The following is a 20,826-nucleotide window of genomic DNA, read 5'->3' as shown; positions in this document are numbered from 1 at the left end:
TTAAAAATAAAAGAGTATAATTGGATTGTTTGTAACACAAAGGATAAATGCTGGGGGGATGGATATACCATTTTAGATGATGTGATTGTTATGCATTGCAGCCTGTATCAAAACATCTCATGGACCCCATAAATAATATACCTACTATGTACCCACAAAAATTAAAAATTGAAAGAAAAGACCAGCCTGGACAACATGGCAAAACCTAATCTCTACAAAAAGTACAAAAGTTAACCAGGCGTGGTGGCACATAACTGTAGTCCCAGCTACTCAGGGGGCTAAGGTGGGAGGATCACTTGAGCTCAGGAGGTCAAGCCTGCAGTGAGCCATGATTGCACTACTGCACTCCAACCTGGGCAACAGAGCAAGACCCCGCCTCGAAAAGCAAAAAGAAAAAAAAAATTAAAATTTATTTCAAAGAAAAAAATAAATAAAAGAAAAAAGTAAAGCCCAGAAAAGTTAAATAGATTAACAAAGGTTATAAACTGTTTAATGTTAAAGCTAAGGTCAGATCTCATATTTTCTTATTTCCACATCTGTGATCTTACAAGCAACTGCACACATATTCAAAAAATGTGCTTTACTTCTTTGTCCTTGAATTACATTACATGAAATTCTGTTCCTGCAGCCATGTTCTCAACATGATGTCATAGCTGAGCTAATGTCAAAATTATTGTGCATTCTCTAAGTTCACACTAGCTAGGTATTACTAGGGGTAGTTGCAGTCTTCAGTTTTAGGGATAGGAGAGGGTGAAGAGAAAAGAGAAAGAGGTACTCACCCAAGATTAGAAGGAGCTGTAGATTATACACAATCCACAGTTCATAGTTCAGTGTATATGTAATTGATAAACTACTGTATTGTTTCTATTAATACTAGTAACGAATTAAGAAAAACGAACAAATATCTGACCATAATACATAGTAAGAGCTCAGCTTATCTTTAAATCTCAAAGTAAAAAAACAGCACTTAATGAAGTGTTAAATATTTACTAAACAGATACATTAATGCAAATTCTGGCTCTATCACACACTTACGATAGAAAATATTTTGTATATTTTTTTCCATATTTTGTATATATTTTTCACAATTTTAAAAATTAGTTTCTAAACAAAGACTAGCTTTCAGAAGTCATGAGTATCCATTTATCCATTTAGTACCTTCCAAGGTACTAAATTATTGTTCTGGTGTTTCCAAAAGCAGTTAAAGGGTAGACTCACAGTACTAAAATGTACGCCAATCTTATAGATAACACTCCAAATCTGTACACCCAAGATCTGTAAACAAATATGTGTACCACTTACCTGCTTTAAAGCCAAGTTGCCAATTATTAAGTTCCACTTTTCAATGGGTGAATCCATCTTCCCAATATTTACCTGTTAAAGTGGACATTGTCATGTATCACTGAAGAAAATCTACATGCTGTCTGCTGTGTTTAAACAGCATATGAAATCTTAAAGCCCAAAATAATTCTTTAGTAAGTCCAGTGAGTTCACATTGCACTGTGAAAATAATTCTGAATTCACTACCAGTCTTTCAGCTAACACTAGGCTTGCCTAATATGTTTAGAAAAAATTTTTCTTACTTATCTGTCTTTCAAGAACTAGTGGACCCATTAGTATTACCCACCTACTCACTGATGTTATCTTACAACTAGCATCATCAGGTATCATCTTAGCATGCCAAATTTTGTGTATTGAGGTCCAGTGTAAGTAATTACATAATTTTGATCCACTAGCAGTTAATTCCACATTGTAAAACTAATGTAGAATTATTGACCCAAAAAACAAGATATAAACAAATCATTCACATGTATACAATTTATATTTGAGTCATGACTAAAACTGTTAGCAATAAAATTCATTCAGTTTACAAGAAAATTTTGATCATGTACCTCAACCATTAAATTTAACACATCTTTCTACTAAATAGAAGAATACTCTCCAAAATAATGTTATCACTCACATACTCAATTGCTCTGTAAGCTAATTCATATTTCTCGACCACTTAGGATTCAAAAAGTGTATATCCAAATCTGCCAAGTTTGTCTAATATAGTCATTTGGAAAGCAATGAACAATCATTTAGTAAAAATGCTATATTGAGTTGCATTTCAATTACTCATCATCTGCTTTGTCATGAAAGACTTTCAAATGATCTATAGGTGAATGGATAAAGAGGAAGGTAAGTAAAGGTTGTTATTTATGAGTAGTTTTAACAAGGCACAGACTAGAGTTTAGGTCACTGGCTTTAGACAAGCTTGTTAAGCTATATAAACATTTCCTCTATCAATCTGGAAAACAGATTCTATTCTGTAATCTCACTGTGGACTTTAGTCTCAAAGCAACTAGCAAATGCAAATATTGAGATTTCTCAGTATTTCAGAATAATTATTGATGTAGCCTTTATTTACATATTTCTTTACTAAGCCTGGGAATCTAAATCATTGGTGAAATTCATGTTTGTAGTTCTAACAACCTGGGGCTTTGCTCAAGTGAGTAAGACGGTACAAGCAATGTTTACAAAGTGAACCTACCTCAGGTTTAGAGTTCAAGAAATAGGAACGAGTAAAATTAGTCTTATTTTTAAAAACTCTTAGAAAGATGTCTATATCTATAGGAAGCAATCTAAAATTATTCCATGAAAAAGTATAAGACATCAAGACTCCAGGGTTGCTTAATAACCAATGGAGACATACACACAATCGGGACCAGGAAAAAGTCAAGAAAGGTAGGAGTTACAGAATGAATGAGTGCTATGAATTGGGTTTGCAACTGTGTCATGTTAACTTGGCACTATCACTACCATTCCCTTCTAAGGCTTGGACTACATTCCCCAAAATCCCCTCCCCTATAGCTTCAGGTGACTGTCTGCTAGTGAGAAGAACTTGCCGAAGATTTAGGTAACCCCAAATTTCTCTATTAAATTCCCTACTAATGCAATGCATACCACGGCTCTGTTTTTCTGACCAAACCCAGAGTAACACTTTTTTTTCTTTCTTTCTCTCTCTTTTTTTTCTTTTTTGAGACAGTCTTGCTCTGTTACCCAGGCTGGAATGTAGTAGCATAATCTCAGCTCACTGCAACCTCCACCTCCTAGGTTCAAGTAATCCTCCTGCCTCAGCCTCCTGAGTAGCTGTGATTACAGGCACCCACCACCATGCCCAGCTAATTTGTGTATTTTCAGTAGAGACAGGGTTTCACCATGTTGACCAGGCTGGTCTTGAACTCCTGGCCTCAAGTGATTGGCCTCCCAAAGTGCCTGGATTACAGGAGTGAGCCACTGCACCCAGCAATACTTTTCAAATCATCGGTTTCTTTTTTTCATGATCTCTATGGTGGTACTAAACAATTACATTTGTTTTATAAATGATGACAAACACATTCTCTAAGTCCCTTCCTAATCTAGAAGTCTCTGAATCTTTACTCTTCTTAGTCTAAAACAATAAATAACAAATTAAAACAATGTATGGCATAAAATAATAAAATGTAGAATATCTGTATAAATAACATTTTATAAAACAAAGATTTTCAGAAGTAAGGATTTAAAAGCAAACTAAAGAGAAATGTTGCCCCAAATTTATCTTGTAAGGGAAAATATTTATAGTATAGGCTTGCATATAGCCTGTATGCTATATGCATAGTATAGTATGGTAGTACACAGAAAATTGACTTTGTTGCCTCCATCCTGTAAAAACTACACCAAGAGTTAGGCTGACCCATTCTACTGTCCAGTGGTTTAGGGTTAATATAAGCCATCTAAGTTTTTTCTCAAGCGGAGAGGGTGAAGTATCAGTGTTCTGTGTAAAGGCCTTTGCTAGACCTACTTTTATTAGATTAGCTGACCTGATGGTGCCCAGCTGGACAAACCAAGAGCTTAGAAGGTGATAAAACAGGCTGTAATCCCAGCACTTTGGGAGGTCGAAATGGGCGGCTCAGCTGAGGTCAGGAGTTCGACACCAGCCTGACCAACGTGGAGAAATCCTATTTCTAGAGAAAAAAAAAAGAGAAGGTGATAAAACATAGTAGGGTATGATCTAGTAAAGACTTCTGTATAACCAGGTCTTATTTAAATTATGTATATCTTAAAGCATTTGAAAAATAGGGCAATACTTTTGCAGAGACATCAACTAATTTTTTAGGAAAGAGTACAGCTGAGGTGGCCAGAGCCTGAAGATGTGTTATGTTTGGCCAACACAGTGGTTTTAAAATTTTTGAATCTGAATGCCTTTAGGTAAAATCTGCCATCTCTAGTTTTTATAATCCCAACATCCTTCTTTTGCATAAACAGATGTAACTTATCTGACACTGAGACATCTTAGTTATGAGCAAGACTTATGATTTATTGGAGCTAAACATAAAAGTGGTCTTGTATAACCTTGAAATTAGATTTATAAATATAGCCACTACAATTAACACTAGAAAAAAGTATGTTTAATGAATAAATACTTGAAACAAAGGTACTGAAAGTCTCCACTGATGTATTATCTTAATAAACATGTATTTAACTATATGTGCAAACAAATAGATAAATTTTTTTAAAAAACCAGAAAGTTACCCTTGTGACTTCCAAGTGTTAGGTGTATGGATAACTTTTATTTTTTACTTTGTTCTTTAGTGAATTTTTCAAATTCTTGTCACTGAACATGTAGTGCCAGTATAATCATTTTATTTAAAAACAGATATTTGCAAAAGAAATATCTAATAAATTTCCATCTGCTCTGTCATCTGCTACCCAAAATACACAAAGAACTCTTGAAACTCAACAATAACAATCCAATTTAAAAAGTGGGTCAAAGATGTTAACAGACACCTCACCAAAGAAGATATACAAATGGCAAATAAGCATTTGAAAAGATGCTCCACATCCTATGACATCAGAGAAAGGCAAATTAAGACAAGATAGCACTACACACCTATTAAAACAGACAAAATCCAGAACACTGACAACACCAAATGCTGCTGATGACGTAGAGCAATAGGAACTCCCGTTCACTGCTGGCATAAAGGCCTTTGCTAGGCCTACTGTTATTAGATTAGTTGACCTGATGGTGGGAATGCAAAATGGTACTCTTCACTAGAGAATTTCCATTTAATTCTTTTTTATAGTTACTAGTTCTCTTTTGAGGCTCCCTATCTGATCACTCATTAAAACATATTTGTTTAATTATTTGAACATATTTTCCTTTAGTTTTTTGAGCATATTAATACTAATGGCTTTGAAGACTTTATTAAATCCAATATCTGGGTCCAATTAGAGTCATTTTTCATTAACTGAATATTAATCATACTTTTCTTGAATATCAATCACACTTTTCAGTTTCTTTCCACATCTAGTGATTTTGGGGTAGAAACCAGACAGTGTAGATAATATGTTGTATTGATTCTGGATACTGTTATGCTTTTGTAATGACTGGGCTTCCCTTCTAACAGGCAGTGAACTTGCCCAGACCCAAGCTATAGACTTTTGTCTCTCCCATAGAGTGAAGCTGCTCATTTCTCTGCTTGGTTCTTTCGGTTACCAATAAATGCCTTTTTGTATAGCCCTTTGAGATCTCTTCTGTACCAAAAATTGTGCCCAGTTGTTTGGTTGTGTAGTTTAATGCCCGATTCTTTGGTTGTGTAGTTTAGTGCCCAATTCTTTAAACAAACTACACAACCAAAGAATTGGGCATAATTTATGCTCAGATTTCAGGGCTCACTCTTTATGCAATTCTCTTGCTTCTGAGATTTCTTTATAAGTTTCCATCTGCTATGTCAGCTCCCAGTTCTGTCATCTGATAATCCAAGCCACTAAAACTTCAATTTTCTGCCACTATAGATCTATGTATAGGTCACAGAAGATACTCAGTCAAGAAATACAGAAATCTTAACCAGTATATTTGTTTTTCAAGTGTAGGCCCCTCTCACATTTCTGTCTACTTTTTTTGTTGCCAGACTCATTCAGGTTATTCCTACGCATATGTATGTTAGTGCTTAGCCAAATATTTGAGCAGATCTTATACTCAGATTTTGGGTCTCCCCTTTTCTGCACTTCTAGAATTTCCTCCCTTAATTTCCAGCCACTCTGCCAGGTCTGAACTCCGCTTTGAGCTAATAAGACTATCAGTTTTCTATCATATGAGATCCAGGGATAGGGGAATTCCCTCAGGCAAAAATATCACAAACTTTCCAATTCTTACTCATTATAGTATGGTCTTTTAAAGGTAAACCCTATTTTCTACCAGCTTCTGATCACTTTCCATTGCCTTCAAATAGTTTTCTAGATTTTATAATTGTTCCTCTCTGGAGGCTTCACCCAACCAACCATTTCATTCTGCCATTAATTAGAATTAAAAAGACTGTTATATATTTTCACGTTTGAAATATTCTATAATAAAACATTGTACACAAAAATACACACACAAATATCATCTGAATGTATAGAGATGATATACATGTTCATTTTCTTGATCATGGTGGTAGTTTTTACAGGTACATATTATATATCTAAACTCAGTAAATTGTAGACTTTAAAATTGCACAGTTTATTGTATGCCAATAAAGCTGCAAAAAAAAAAAAAAAAAAAAAGATAGGGAGGAAAACCTAATTGATTAAAAACCTACTTGACTATAATAGTTTTTGATTATACATAAGTTGTTCTACTCCACAAAGCTATGGCTAGGGATTGATATTTATAACTTAAGAAAGATACTTTAAAATGAAGAACAGGAATACGCAATCCCATTTATATCTAACAATCAGTTTGTACAACAAGAACATGTAGAATTATGCCAAATTTAGGAAATAATACTGAAATTGTAACTATATCTAAATTGTGCCATAGTTATTAATATCATTATCTGGGCTTTAATTTGACTTTATTTTAGGACTTTGACAATTTGAATTGGAAATCTAACTTAAAATTATTAAGGGAAGGGATTTTTGCCAACTTCTTCATATCTCTCATATCCCATCACTGGACTGTAAGCTCAATGAAGGCAGGAATATTTTCTGTTTTGTTTATTACTGATCTCCTGGCACATAGAGCAAAGCAGTGCTTGGCATATAGTAAGGGCTAAAAAAAATTTTTTTTTTGAGATGGAGTCTTGCTCTGTCACCCAGGCTGGAGTACAGTGGCACTATCTTGGCTCAGGGCAACCTTCACCTCCCCCATTCAAGCAATTCTCCTGCCTCAGCCTCCTGAGTAGCTGGGACTACAGGCACCCACCACCACGCCCGGCTAATTTTTATATTTTTAGTAGAGATGGGGTTTCACCATATTAGCCAGGCTGATCTCAAACTCCTGACCTTGTGATCTGCCCACCTTGGCCTCCCAAAGTGTTGGGATTACAGGCATGAGCCACCTCGCCCAGCTGGCCTCAAAAAATGTTTTTGCACTAATAAATGAGAAAGGTAGAGTGTTACTAAATAATTTAGATAATCAAGTGTTCTCTGAGAAGATGTTTGAGGCAATAGAAATCAGTTTTGTCTAGAGACAAATTATGCTAAGTGATTTGCTCCTGGAAAATAGTTTTACAAACTTTTTTTTAAAATACTCTCTTTAGGGCATTGAACACCATTTTTGACTCCTTTATACTTAACATCCAGAAGCAGAAAATTTCAGACCTCAAACAATAGAAAAATTCAGTAATGTTTAGAATCACTGTACTTGGTTCATTTTCCAATTATATACTACTATTATATATCTATAATAATATCTACTATAATTTTATATATACTATTGAAAAGATTAAAATCCAGGAAAAAAATTATTCAAGTTAATCATCATACCTTTAGAAACAAGTTTTGACTCAAGTAAGATGGCAAGATAAAGTTGATTTGGATACATCATTTTTTAATTCCCTTGTAAAAATAGGAAACCTATTGATTGATTGATTGATTGACAGGGTCTCATTCTGTCACTGCAACCTCCTCCTCCCAAGCTCAAGCAATCCTCCTGCCTCAAGCCTTCCAAGTAGCTGAGACTACCAGCGCATGCCACAATGCCTAGCTAATTCTTTTATTTTTTGTAGAGATGAGATCTCACCACATTGCTCAGGCTGGAAACCTATTTTATTAAAATATCTTTTTATCTGTGAACATTTAGTCTTTAGTTTTATAGAATAATAAGCTTTAAAAACAACTGATCTTCCACAGATTGAATGAGTAGACTGTATCTTATGGTATCTTATGTTTTAAATTCTTTATACTTACCAAAGGCCTTCCTTATAATCTTATAAGCTCATTTATCCTGATTCTCCTTCAGATAATCATAAAAATGAGAAAGGACCCTTGAATGGAGCAAAAAAGATTAAAGTAACCATTGACTGGCCTTCTACAGCTATAATTATTTTTTCTATAGTTTTATAAGTAAAAACAAATACTACATAATAAACTGTAAAATGCTTAAAAGCATTATGGGTTTTGCACATAAAAAAACAGCTTTCAAATAGTGATTGCTTTAAGTTAAAAAATAATTACACTAGGGGGAAGAGGAGGGGCAGGAAAAAAAAAACTACACTCATTCACCCTTCTCCCTGGAACCACTGAGTACAGTTAGAAATTTGCTTCGGTAGTCCCAATTATAGAAAACAGGCAAATAAATTAAGGTGGTGACAGGTGGGGCATAAGGAAAAAGGAAGAGGAATTTCATAGGCAGAACTGATAGACTGGACAGTAACTGGATAGAGAGTGAAGAGGGACAAGGTGATTGGTTATGTTAATAAACTGATAGGAAATACAGAAAAATAATACGGCTGGAAATAAGAGAAACTAATTGAGTTTAGTTTAGAATGTATTGAGTGGTATCCAACAGGCACTGAAAATTCAGCTCTCAAGGTCAGGAAAGTCTGGAGATATGGATCTATGAAGAGCAACGTGAAAGCAGTGCTGGACTACATGAAATTACTGAGGAAGAACATGCAGAGCAAGGTACTAAAATTTCAAGAAAACCTCAGATTTAGAGGATGAGCAAAGAAAAACAAATGAAAGATGTACACTAACAAGCAGCAGTGAAAGAGGTGGGAGAATGAGAAGATAGTGGGGTCTCAAAGCCAAGGGCTATAAAGTTTTCAACTAGAAAATAATCAGTGAAGAGTCCAGGAAAATGAGGCTTTGGGGATTTTACCATCAAGAAGTCATTAACCTAGAGTTTTTTAACAGCCCATAGAGTATGAGAATTGGAGTACATCCAACAACACTTCTCTAGCATTCTGTAAGAACTGTAGTTCTCTACCCAGCAAACTTAAGATCCAGTTCTCTAAGCAATTAAAACATCGTAAACTGGCCTGGCGCGGTGGCTCACGCCTGTAATCCTAGCACTTTGGGAGGCCTGAGGTGGGCAGATCACCTGAGGTCAGGAGTTTGAGACCAGCCTGTCCAACATGGAGAAACCTTGTCTCTAAAAAAAAAAAAAAAATCGTAAACTAGAAGAATATACCATGTTATCATAACTTGGTGCCACAAGTTGCTACTTTCCCATCTACCAATTTGTTTGCTTTTACCCTTCTAAGATCCAGAAAGAATTTTTAGTGATGGCTCCTAGTGTTTAATTTAAATTAATCCATCAACAAATTCTGTGGATTCTCTCTGAAAATTAATTCTAGACTCCAGCTACCTCTCATCACATCTGCTGTTACCATCTTGAATGTCATCTCTAATCTATTATTGCAACAGACTCCCAATTGGTCTCCCTGCTTCAGTCCATGGCGCCCTATACCCATATCTTAACACCGTAGTCAAAATAATCTGTTTAAAAATATCTATCAGATCACATGAACTCCTCTGTTTAATACCTTCCATTGGTTTCTTATTTCACAAAGTAGGCAAATCATATATAATCTGGCCTCTGGCTCATCCCCTAAAATTGTCCCCCCTCGCTCACTGGTCCCAGCCCTATTGGCCTCCATGCTCTTTAGCCAACGCAGTGGCTTTCAAACCTCAATAGATATCAGAATCATCTGAAGAATGCATTAAAATTCAGATTGCTGAGCCACACCACTGGAGCTTCTGATTTAGTAGTTTTGGAGTGAGGCTGAGAATTTGTATTTCTAACAAGTTGCTGATGCTGCTGATCAGAAGGGCGCACTTTGAGAACTACTGATCTAACATATCAACAACAGTTCTGCCTCTGGCCCTTAGCATTGCCTGGGATATTCCTATCCCAAATAGTCTCAATGCTTCATTTTCTTATTTCCTTGACTGATCTATATTATCAGTAGCACAGTTCTCAACCTATGGAAGCTGGCAGCTCTACCCCCACCTCTCCAAAGAAAGGCTCAGTTAGATCACCCTGCAGTAGAGTAGAGACCATAGAAGGCAAGCTTCTCCCATGTGCTGAGCTTCTAATCAACTCTGGAGACTCCTCTACTTAAATATGGACAGATATATATAACCAGACATTTGAGAAAGATACCTAGTGTAAAATATAGACACCACAACAAATAAACTAATGCTGAAAAAAAATTAAATCCACTTTCATTCAGGTTTAATGGTAGTACATGATCAAATTAAACAGCAAATTTCATTTGTAGCATATTGTTTTTTAACCAGATTCCCTACAGCATGGTCTATTTCAAAACAGACTGGCATTTTAAATCTATGATTTGAATTTAAACAAATTCTGGATAATGCTCAAGAACAATACTTTTGAAATATTTTCTTTGAGGCAAGCTGGCCAAAACTTCACTTTTCCTGGCAAAGTTATCAAGTTGCTTAAATTCTTGTATGCTTAACTATATTTATCAGAGCAAAGTTCATTTTCCAACAAATGAAACTAAAGCCACCTTTTAACTACCATTCCAAATCATTTCTTCTTCAAATGTTGCCACTTTGGTTTCACAAGACCTCTTCATTCTCTTCTCCTGCCAAAAAGTCTCTTGGATTGCATTCTATCTACCTAGGTAATCCACGAGTTCTTATAAGATAATGCAACTAGGAAAAGATGAAATGCATGCCTATAATTTCACTAATTCTCAAAATCGCAGTAAGACTACATAAAAGTTTTTTATTTTTTCTTCTTAAAGATAAAAGTTAGAGATATACTTGACACACATTGCAGCTGGATGCCAAATGGTCAAGTGCTGAAATCAACATTCAGCTGACACCAAATGTCACCATTATATAAGGAAATACTGGGATACAGGAACAAATGTAAATCTTAAACCATATGTTCCAGATACCTGAGACCAAGATATCAAGATATCATGTTAGTGTTCCTGAAAGCAGACCATGCCACCATTAGGTGCCAACCAAACCCAGGAGCACCAAGGACTGGGTGTTTGTTGGAGGTGTAGACGGAGCTTGGACGTGGGGCCTGGTGGATATGTGAGGTCTTTCAAAGTGCAGTACATATTGCCAAGGGTGGGAGAAGAATTGGGGCAGGCCTCAGACCAGGGGATGGCTCTCTCCACAATACCATGTTCCAAAACAGAACCCAAGAAGTTCAAATATTCTAAATCTGATCTTGGACTTCCAGGTCTTCCTAAGAATATATTTGTCAAGGTAGAAAGAAAGAGAAATTTTTTCAAGTGTGTAAGTTCGTTGTATAATTTTAAATATGTTGACATATGTTATATAGGTCTCCATTTGTATTGCTACCCCAAGTCCAGCTGTTAAAGTAGACCTGTCTAGAATGCTTATAAATATTTAACATTGTTACATTTATTAAATACAATAGTAACCTGGATTCATCTTTTCTCAGATTCTGATATGGCTGACTCACATTTATTATTCAGTTTCCAGCTTACATATCACCTCCTCAAAGAAGTCTTCCCTGACCACATTGTATAATATAGCCCCCAGGAATCATCGGTCATCACGTTATACTGTTTGATTTTCTTCACTTCCCTTACTGATATCTGAATTTATGCAAATTCCATCACAGCAGAGACCTTGCCTGCCTTGTTATTCATGTATAGACTAATGGATTCTTATTTTATTCCATGGGTTATATATAATCTGCTACTGTCATTATTTGTTGTATGGCTCCAATTTTCCCAGATCTGGCCAGTATGTCACTCTCTATCCTTTTGTCATGTCGATTTTTTTTTTTCCTTTTTAGCACTTCTTTTCTTTACTTTCTGGCACCACAAGATGTTCCAGGTTCATTGTATACTTTTCTGCTCCAGCCCAAGGAGCTCCTATTATTTTTCAGTCCTTTTAATATTCAGTAATTACAATGACTACATCCTATGGACTAAAGTGAATTTACCAAAGTAATTCTACTCTATGAGTTTGGCCCTACCTAAGTGGCTGGCTGATACCCCCAGATGTCATCCATAGTTTACCAGCTAACTACATGGAAAAGCATTAGATCTGTAAATAATATTTTTTAAAATAATATTTAAACACCTTAAATATTAAGCACCAAAAATATTATGTATTGGTGCTAAGACCAAGACCTTAGCAGATCATTCTTACAAGGTATATGAGAAAGCTACTAGGTTTTTGTTACTGCTGTTATTTTTATTGGTTTTATAAACTCCAACAGAGTTACCCTGTGCAGGTAAAAGGAATGTTCTGGAACGTGACTTACTCCACTATATGTAGAGCTGTGTGTCCTCAGGAAAGTTACTCAACTGTTTTAAGCCTCAATTCTACCTCTGTAAAGCAGAATAGTGCTTACTCCATGGAGTTGGTACGAGATATACCTGGAAAGCAGTTAGCACAGGAGCTGGCGTATAATAAGAGCTCACTAATACCAGATATTTCATTATTGTCCTCTGCAGATATGGTTATATGACCTTTTATTTTTTTTCTACTCTTAGGTCATGAATAAATGAAATATATGACCTTTTATACACTACATAAGGAAGGAGCTTACAAAGTTCCATAGGGCACATGAACCATTTTCCCTTAATTAAACCAGGTCGGCCACAGTGGCTCACACCAGTAATCCCAGCACTTCGGGAGCCCAAGGCAGGTGGATCACCTGAGGTCAGGAGTTTGAGACAAGCCCGGCCAACATGGTAAAACCTCATCTCTACTAAAAATACAAAAATTAGCTAGAAATGGTAGTGTATGCCTATAATCCCAGCTACTCTGGAGGCTGAGGCAGGAGAATCGCTTGAACCCGGGAGGCAGAGGCTGCAGTGAACTGAGATCACACCACTGCACTCCAGCCTGGGCAACAAGAAGACTCCGTCTCAAACAACAAAAAAATTAAGCAAAGTAGTAATGTTAATACATTACTTTATGTATTTTCTTTCCAAGCATCTGCTTTACTCAAGAAACTTTAGGAAACTCAGTTGCCTGGGTGGAAAAGGGGGAGAGGAGAAGCTGGATGGAGGGTGGAGAGTCCTCCCATCAACAGCATAATTGTCCAGCTCCCACTTCTTGATTACCTTTAGATACATAATTTTTTTTTCCTAATTGATAGATGAATTAACACTGTCTTGCTCTAACTTCTTTAAAGGAAAACAAACTTTTATACTAAAAGTATTTCAATTAGTAATATTATCTGGTGACTTAGTTAATTTTTGGCTAACATTTCGTAGGCAGACAGCTCATTGAAGTGAACCTCACTAGCTACGTAGTCTTAACCATAACTTGTTTCCACAATGGCAAACCCCAAAATAATATAATAAGATGACAATGTCCTTTTGAGCTTCTAAAAGTAACTCAGAACTCTGCTAGTGGCAGTATTTTTTAAAATGTTTACCCTTTTTGAGTGACAACTTTGCAATATGTAGCTAAAGACTTAAAAGTACATGTTTTTTTTCTGACTAGTAATTACAATCCTAGAATTGGCCCTAAAAAAATAAGAATGAAAAAAATGTATGGACAAGAATATTCATCCCATTGTTTATAACAGAAGAATGTTAGAAGGAGCTTATACATCCAATAATAGATGACGAAGGAAACTGTAGCAGAGCTATACAACAGAAAAGTACATAGTCAATAATGACACAGTTACTGATATGGAAAGATGATCATGATGTATTTTTAAATGTAGATCACAGATTATAAAAAAGAATATATAAAAGTCTAGTTCTTTTTTAGAATACACAGTATGTATTTACATTATGAAATACCTAACTATATATAAGTATAGATATGCAGGTATAAAAGGATCTATACCAAAATATTAATAGTGGTTATATCTAAGTGGATAATTAGGGGTAGCTTTAGAGTTTCTTCTTTATATTTTTTCCCTTTTCTTTAGTTTTTATAATAAGCATGTATTACTTCTACAATTGCAAAAAGTTTAAATATCAATCAATCAACCATTGAGCCATAAAGAATCTCTATATCTGATTTGCCCCATGCCTTAAGCATTGATGATAAATGCCAGAATGTCCTGGCATCAAAGGAGGCAAGTAACTACTTCTTGGGATAAAGGAGAGCCAATAATTATCAGATGAGACAATCTTTCAGAGTATGATATCAGGCACAACTACTTAGCATAGCCCTGAAGTGCAGAAGCATAACAGAGAAAGAAATCTTTTCCTAATACAAATTCCCCTTAACAGAGAGAAACAGTATAGGTAATACACATAATTTGAGGTAGGAAAAAACTTACTGCAGTGGATAATCTGGATGCCAATGTCATTTCCAAGTTCCCTTTGAGACCAAGAAGTGCAGGGACTAAAATGAAAACTTCTGTAACTTTTCTGAACACCTCCCAGTGCTGTAAGAAAAAATAAAATTTTCTGAAACTGTTTAAAAAACAGTTTAGAACAAAGACGTTTCTAAAAATCTCAGCCTTTTTCCCAACTTGGCATCTACATTTTGAATGACCATACAGTTCATGGAATCAGTGAGCCCTTAGCTTAACCCCATTCTCCTGAGCTCAGAGTCACTTTAGAAGATGCAGTTAGAATTGGGAATCAGCTATGTTGCTACAACCCATTCTACATCCCTTATATTCTTAAAGGTTTTACTTTATCCTTTTATGATGAGAAGTGTTAGACTGGCTAGTGGTTAAGAGCACAGACTCTGGAACCAGAAAATTGATTTGAATCTTGCTTCCAGTACTAATTACAACTAACCCACTGGAAAACTACAGTGCTATTACTATCTAATTTCACAAATGAAGGAAGAAACGCTCAGAGAGATTAAATTATTTCCCCAAGATCAAAAGATGGGACCTAGAATTGACCCCAGGAGTACTAAGCAATCTCATGTTTTGATCCCCATTTTAAGGTATGAGGCAGAGAGGTTCATAAAAACAGCAATAAACTGGAAATAAGCTTTGTGCTTCTAGCCAAGGATCTGTCATAACCTGGCTTCATAATCCTGGATGAGTCATGTATCTTTCTGATCTCAATTTCTTCATCCATTAAATGAAAATAACATCCACCCTGTCTAGTCTTTGGAGAAATACCATGTATAAATGATAGGAAGGGGGGTGAGTCAGACATGCCTCATTATATCCTCTTCCCTTTAAAATTCAGGCACAACTGACCAATATTAACATTAAAACAGAGAACTTAAGATTGACAAAATAGACTCTTTGTAGCAATGGGATACCAAATTCCAAAGTGACTCTAGTATAGCATCACATCACAGCAGACCCTCAATGAAACTAAGTATTTTGCCCCAAAATATATTTCTTTGACATATTTTTAAATGGCCCTGCAAAGCTGTCTCTTGTGGGGAAAATCTACATTCTGTAGCAAAACTCTTTCCCTTTCCAGGTCTTTTCCTGATCCAGGAGAGATTAACTAAGAGTCTGGCACCTTTTTAAGTCTGATAAGAAACCATCTATTCTCTCTGAAGCTGCTATGTGGAGGCTTCATCTGCATAGTAAGAATCTTGGTCTTTACAACCCCTTATCTTAACCCATATATTCCTTTCTACTGATTCCAGGTCTTCAAATAATTTAATTCCTTAAACAAACTGCCAATCAGAAAATCTTTGAATCCACCTATGATCTGGAAGCCCCCATTTTAAGTTGTCCCACATTTCTGAACCAAACCAATATATACCTTACATGTATTGATTGATGTCTGCCTATAACTTCTGTCCCCCTAAAATTATATAAAATCAAGCTATAAACCAACCATATTGGGCACATGTTCTCTGGACCTCTTGAGGCTGTATCACAGGTCATGATCTGTAGCATTGGCAAAATAAACTTCTAAATTGAGACCTGTCTCAGATGCTTTTTGGTTTACATATGAAAATTAAAATAACAGATATTAAAGATACACATAAAGATGTTAAAGATAGAAATATTTTAATAACACAAAGTGACATTTTACAAGTGCTATTAAGAGGTGATTGCCCCAGTAAGAGATTTTATGAGTTAGGCATATTAACCTTATGCCAAAAAGTATCAAAAATACACGTCTTGTCATGAATACGAAGACAGGTGAGAAAAGTTAAACTATCTATCAGATAAATGAAGAAAATTTCAATTTGTTCCCAAACTTTCCCTAGGATGTTCCAAATAGATGCAGAACTGGGGCCTAAAGAGACCTCAGAAAATGTTTATCAGATCAGTCTTCTGTAAAATCCTGGTTCAGAGAGTTCACAAGGCAAATCCCTCAAATTGGGTTCACGCCAATTAAGGATGGGCCTAAAAAAGCACTGGAGGAAGGTTCAGTGGCACCCCAGATTATCAGTCTTAAAAACTAACCAGCAAACAATTTTGTCCATGTTTTATGATGGGCTAACGATTCTGATGTGCTAGTGAAATATGTATCTTTCAGAGACATTGGTGGCAATGATGATGATAATGAGAATAAAAGATAAAAATATTAATAATATCTAACATTCATTATGTTCCAGGCACTGTTCTTTAGATTCACTCACTTAACCTTCACAGCAAACCTAAGAGATAGGTATGATTTTTATCAGCTCCCAGATATAATTCAGAATACCTTTTACCTAGGTCATCAGGTGTGATACTGTGAAGCATATATTTGGTCTTCAACCCTGTTTCCTGGCATATATCTAAAATCGTTAGACTCTCCAAAGTGATGTCTTTGTGTATGCTGATTGATGACAGCCCCAGTTAGCTTCAGGACGGGGGCTGGTCACCAGAAAGACCAAGGCATGATTAGAGGATTGGGACTTTCAAACTCCCCCTGCCCACACAAACACCTTTGGGGAGGATGGAGGGACTGAAGCTTAAGTTGACCACCAATGCCCAGTGTTTTAATCAATCACGCTTACAAAATGAAGCTTCCATAAAAATCCAATAGGACTTGGTTTGGAGAGCTTCCACACAGCTGAACACTTGGAGGTTCCTGGATGAGGGAGCACACAGGGAGGGCATGAAAGCTCCATGCCTCTGCCCCATACCCACCGTACATATTTCTTCATCTGTATTCTTTGTAATATCCTTTATGATAAACAGGTAAACATTAAGTGTTTGCCCGAGTTCTGTGAGCTGCTCCAGCAGACCAATCAAACCCAAAGAGGAGATCATGGGAACCCCAACTTGAAGCCAGTTGGTTAGAAGTTCTGGAGGCCAGGACTTGTGTCTGGCATCTCAAGATGGGGGACAGTCTTGCAGACTGAGCCCTCACCTGTGGGATCTGATGCTACTTCTAGATAGACAATGTCAGAACTGAATTGGAGAACACTAATTCTGCACCAGCCAGCGTCTGCTGCAGAACTGATAGTTTGCCTGGTGTGTGGGGTAAAACTCCCACACATTTGGTCACAGAAGTCTTCTGTGTTGGTTATTGTGACATAAAAGCATCATATGCCATCACGCTTTAGACCTGCTGAAATGCACACCTGTAGGTTACTCCCTTTGGTCATTCTTTCCACATTCAATTCAAATGAAATACTTATGTGAGAATTACTATGAAATACGTAACTTAGTGTTGGTGTGACAACAATAAGAGCTATATGAATTACTGATTTCCTATCTTGTGCCCCAAAAATTCTACATTATTTTCTCCATACTAATGAGAAATAAAAATAAAATCTGAATCCCCCCCCAAATCAAATGAAGGAACCCCCTCATGGCCAAGAGGAAACCCAGAGTAACCTCGAAAACTGAGAACAGCATAGGAGATCAACCACACCCCATTACACTCCTTCCCTTGTTAACTGCCATTAGACTTTTTTCCCTAAGTGCTAAACAGAAATCAACCTTTTCAAAAGACTCCACAGCTAATCTTGGCTGCTCCCACTCCCTTGTGTGGTTTCAACAAAACAACTGACCAGCATTCCTTCCTGATAAGAGACCACCTATCACAGAGTGGTTCTGGCCAGTCTACATGCGACTCATGAAGGGGTATGAAGTTCCATTGCACATGCACACTTTTCTCTTTTTACAAAATGCATGTAAATATGTACATCTGGCCTCTTCATTCAGCATAAATTCCTGTTTCCTTTTTCCCCCTCCCTTGAAGTATCTGTTTCTGGCTTCTGACTAGAGGCTACGCTTCCCAGCCTGTCAGAATGGCCACCTTGCAGGCTGTAACCCTGTATGAGAAATAAAGTTCTCCTTTCCAAATTTATGAACCTCATCATTCAAATGTTAACACCAGGTTGAGCAGTGGCTCACACCAGTAATCCCAACACTCTGGGAGGCCAAGGCAGGTCAATCACTTGAGGTCAGGAGCTCAAGACCAGCCTGGCCAACATGGTGAAACCCAATCTCTGCTAAAAATACAAAAATTTTCTGGCATAGTGGCAAGTGCCTGTACTCTTAGTTCCTCAGGAGGCTGAGGCAGGAGAATCACCTGAACCCAGGAGGTGGAAGTGTCAGTGAGCTGAGATGGCACCATTGCACTCCAGCCTGGGTGACAGGGAAAGACTCTGTCTCAAAAAAAAAAAAAAAAACGGTTAACACCAGCTGATGCACTTGCAGAAGTTCCCAAACTTTCTCAGGTCATGGCAGGCTTAGTATCTGAGAAATACTTTCATAGCATCCTTAGGACAAAAGGAACACCTAACGAACCTATGTATTAAGTAGTTAGGTCTGAACAACTTAATAACTATTTATTTCCCAACAATTTAGTAACCATTTGAAGAACCTATATAGGTAAATTGAAAGAAAAAAATCGTATTTTACATCATTTTTTACAACCACAATTATTTACTAATGGGATATATGTACCTGTTGGGCACTGCACAACTTCTCAAATGTTGGAATTAGGAACTGTCACCTTCATTTCCTGTTTTATATTGGCTTTTGTGTGACTCTTGCTTTTTATTACAGCACTGCGGAAAACCCAGTTTTGCAAAGACGTATCATCGAAAGAAACAGAGTGTGATCTAATGTTGAAATGTTAAGCCACCTTGGGCTAGTAGTCTGTAGCGCATCCAGAAGACAACGTTGTGTTTCCCTCAAAAACTTAAACTATCCCATGGTACCCCTGGGGTGTCTTGACACACAATTGGGAACTACCAGAATAGTGAGAAGTAGTATGCACAGGGGTCAACAGCAAGGGCTCTAGACTCAGATTGCTTTCACTGAAATTCTGACTCTACTGCTTACTGTGTGATTTGCACAAAATTATGCTTTACTTTCTGCATCTAAAATATGGACATAGTTGTACCACCTCAGAAGATTCTGCTCAGGACTGTGGCTGCACATAGTAATTAACTGAGTAATTAGCTGTAAGACCAGGATGCATTACCAGTTACTTTTCTGGTCAAGAGGACATAATGCAGAAAGTGTCCTGAGAGGGAATGCTGAGGCAGCTAGTACCAAAAAGAATGTTCACTTACTTACAAATTTTACCATGATCCAATATGTGCTCTGGGGCTATGAACCTGCCCTAAAGTAAATCAACTTCTTGTCATACCTAACTTTGCACTTGCATCAATGCAGAAACTCAGGTAAACACCCACAAGTCAAACATAATGTCAGATTACTTACATAAATTCTATACTCAAAACCTAACATCTGTTTAAATCCAAAAGAACAAAAATGAAAACTAAAAATAGTAAGTTGAAGAACACATCTATAGACTCCTAACTTTAAAATAACAGAAAACTTTTTTTTTTTTTTTTTGAGACGGAACTTCACTCTTGTTGACCAGGCTAAAGTGCAGTGGTGTGATCTCAGCTCACTGCAATCTTCACCTCCCATGTTCATGCTATTCTCCTGCCTTAGCCTCCCAAGTAGCTGGGATTATAGGCATGTGCCACCACACCCAGCTAATTTTGTATCCTTAGTAGAGGTGGGGTTTCTCCATGTTGGTCAGGCTGGTCTTGAACTCCCCACCTCAGGTGATCCACCCACTTCAGCCTCCCAAAGTGCTGGATTATAGGCGTGAGCCACTGTGCCCAGCCAACATTTTTTTTTTAATTGGTAAAAGAAGGTTATGCAGTTAAAAAAAGTACATATCCCAAATCCTTATACATGGAAAAAAATTTGTGATTTAATCTTAATTTGAAAAGAAACCTATTCACTTTTAGACATATGACAAAATGACCAACTTCAATCATAATTATAGAAATGCAAATGAAAAGGTGAAAAATTTTCATCAATGAGGTTTGTAAAGATCAAAAAGTTGGAGAATACACTTTTGCTAAGAGTATAAAGAAACAGGCACTCTTTTACACTGCTTGTGAAAATGTAAATGTTTAACTTCTTTGGTGGAATCTGATAATACCTATTAAATGTAAAATGCCCATAATTTTGACTCAGAATTCTACTTCTAGGAATTTGACCTACAGACAAACTTCCATATGAGATCAAAAACACACCCATATAAGGACTCTTCTTCATCATTGTTCATAACAGCCAAAGATTTGAGGCAATTAAAATCCCCTTCATAAGCTAGTTTGATAGATTAATTATGATACTAGTGCATTATCTGTCTGAGAAGAATTTGGTAAATCTGTGTGTACCTACATAGAAAGAGTTCTAGGACAAATTAAGAAGATCAAAATGAAGAGTAACACTACAGAGTGTTAGTTTTTGTTTTTTAG

The 20,826-nt window shown here is 36.6% G+C and overlaps 1 protein-coding gene across 6 annotated transcripts in view; it reads right to left on the bottom strand.

The window, feature by feature from the left end:
* SLC41A2 (solute carrier family 41 member 2) overlaps positions 1 to 20,826 on the bottom strand; it is a 148,737-nt gene that overhangs the window by 87,865 nt on the left and 40,046 nt on the right. For all 6 annotated transcript variants that reach the window (XM_021675547.2, XM_012469199.3, XM_012469200.3 and 3 more), the window contains exons 3-4: positions 14,501 to 14,608; positions 1,303 to 1,374 (exon numbers count right to left, since the gene is read on the bottom strand). In XM_021675547.2, the coding sequence (XP_021531222.2) occupies positions 1,303 to 1,374; positions 14,501 to 14,608 (180 nt within the window). The remainder of the gene's footprint in view (positions 1 to 1,302; positions 1,375 to 14,500; positions 14,609 to 20,826) is intronic.

This window comes from Aotus nancymaae, unplaced genomic scaffold (assembly GCF_030222135.1).
Source record: "Aotus nancymaae isolate 86718 unplaced genomic scaffold, 86718_ANA_hifiasm-v0.15.2.pri h1tg000021l, whole genome shotgun sequence".
NCBI lineage: Eukaryota > Metazoa > Chordata > Mammalia > Primates > Aotidae > Aotus > Aotus nancymaae.
Note: the sequence above shows the minus strand (reverse complement) of the source record. Positions and strands in the feature narration are given on the sequence as shown.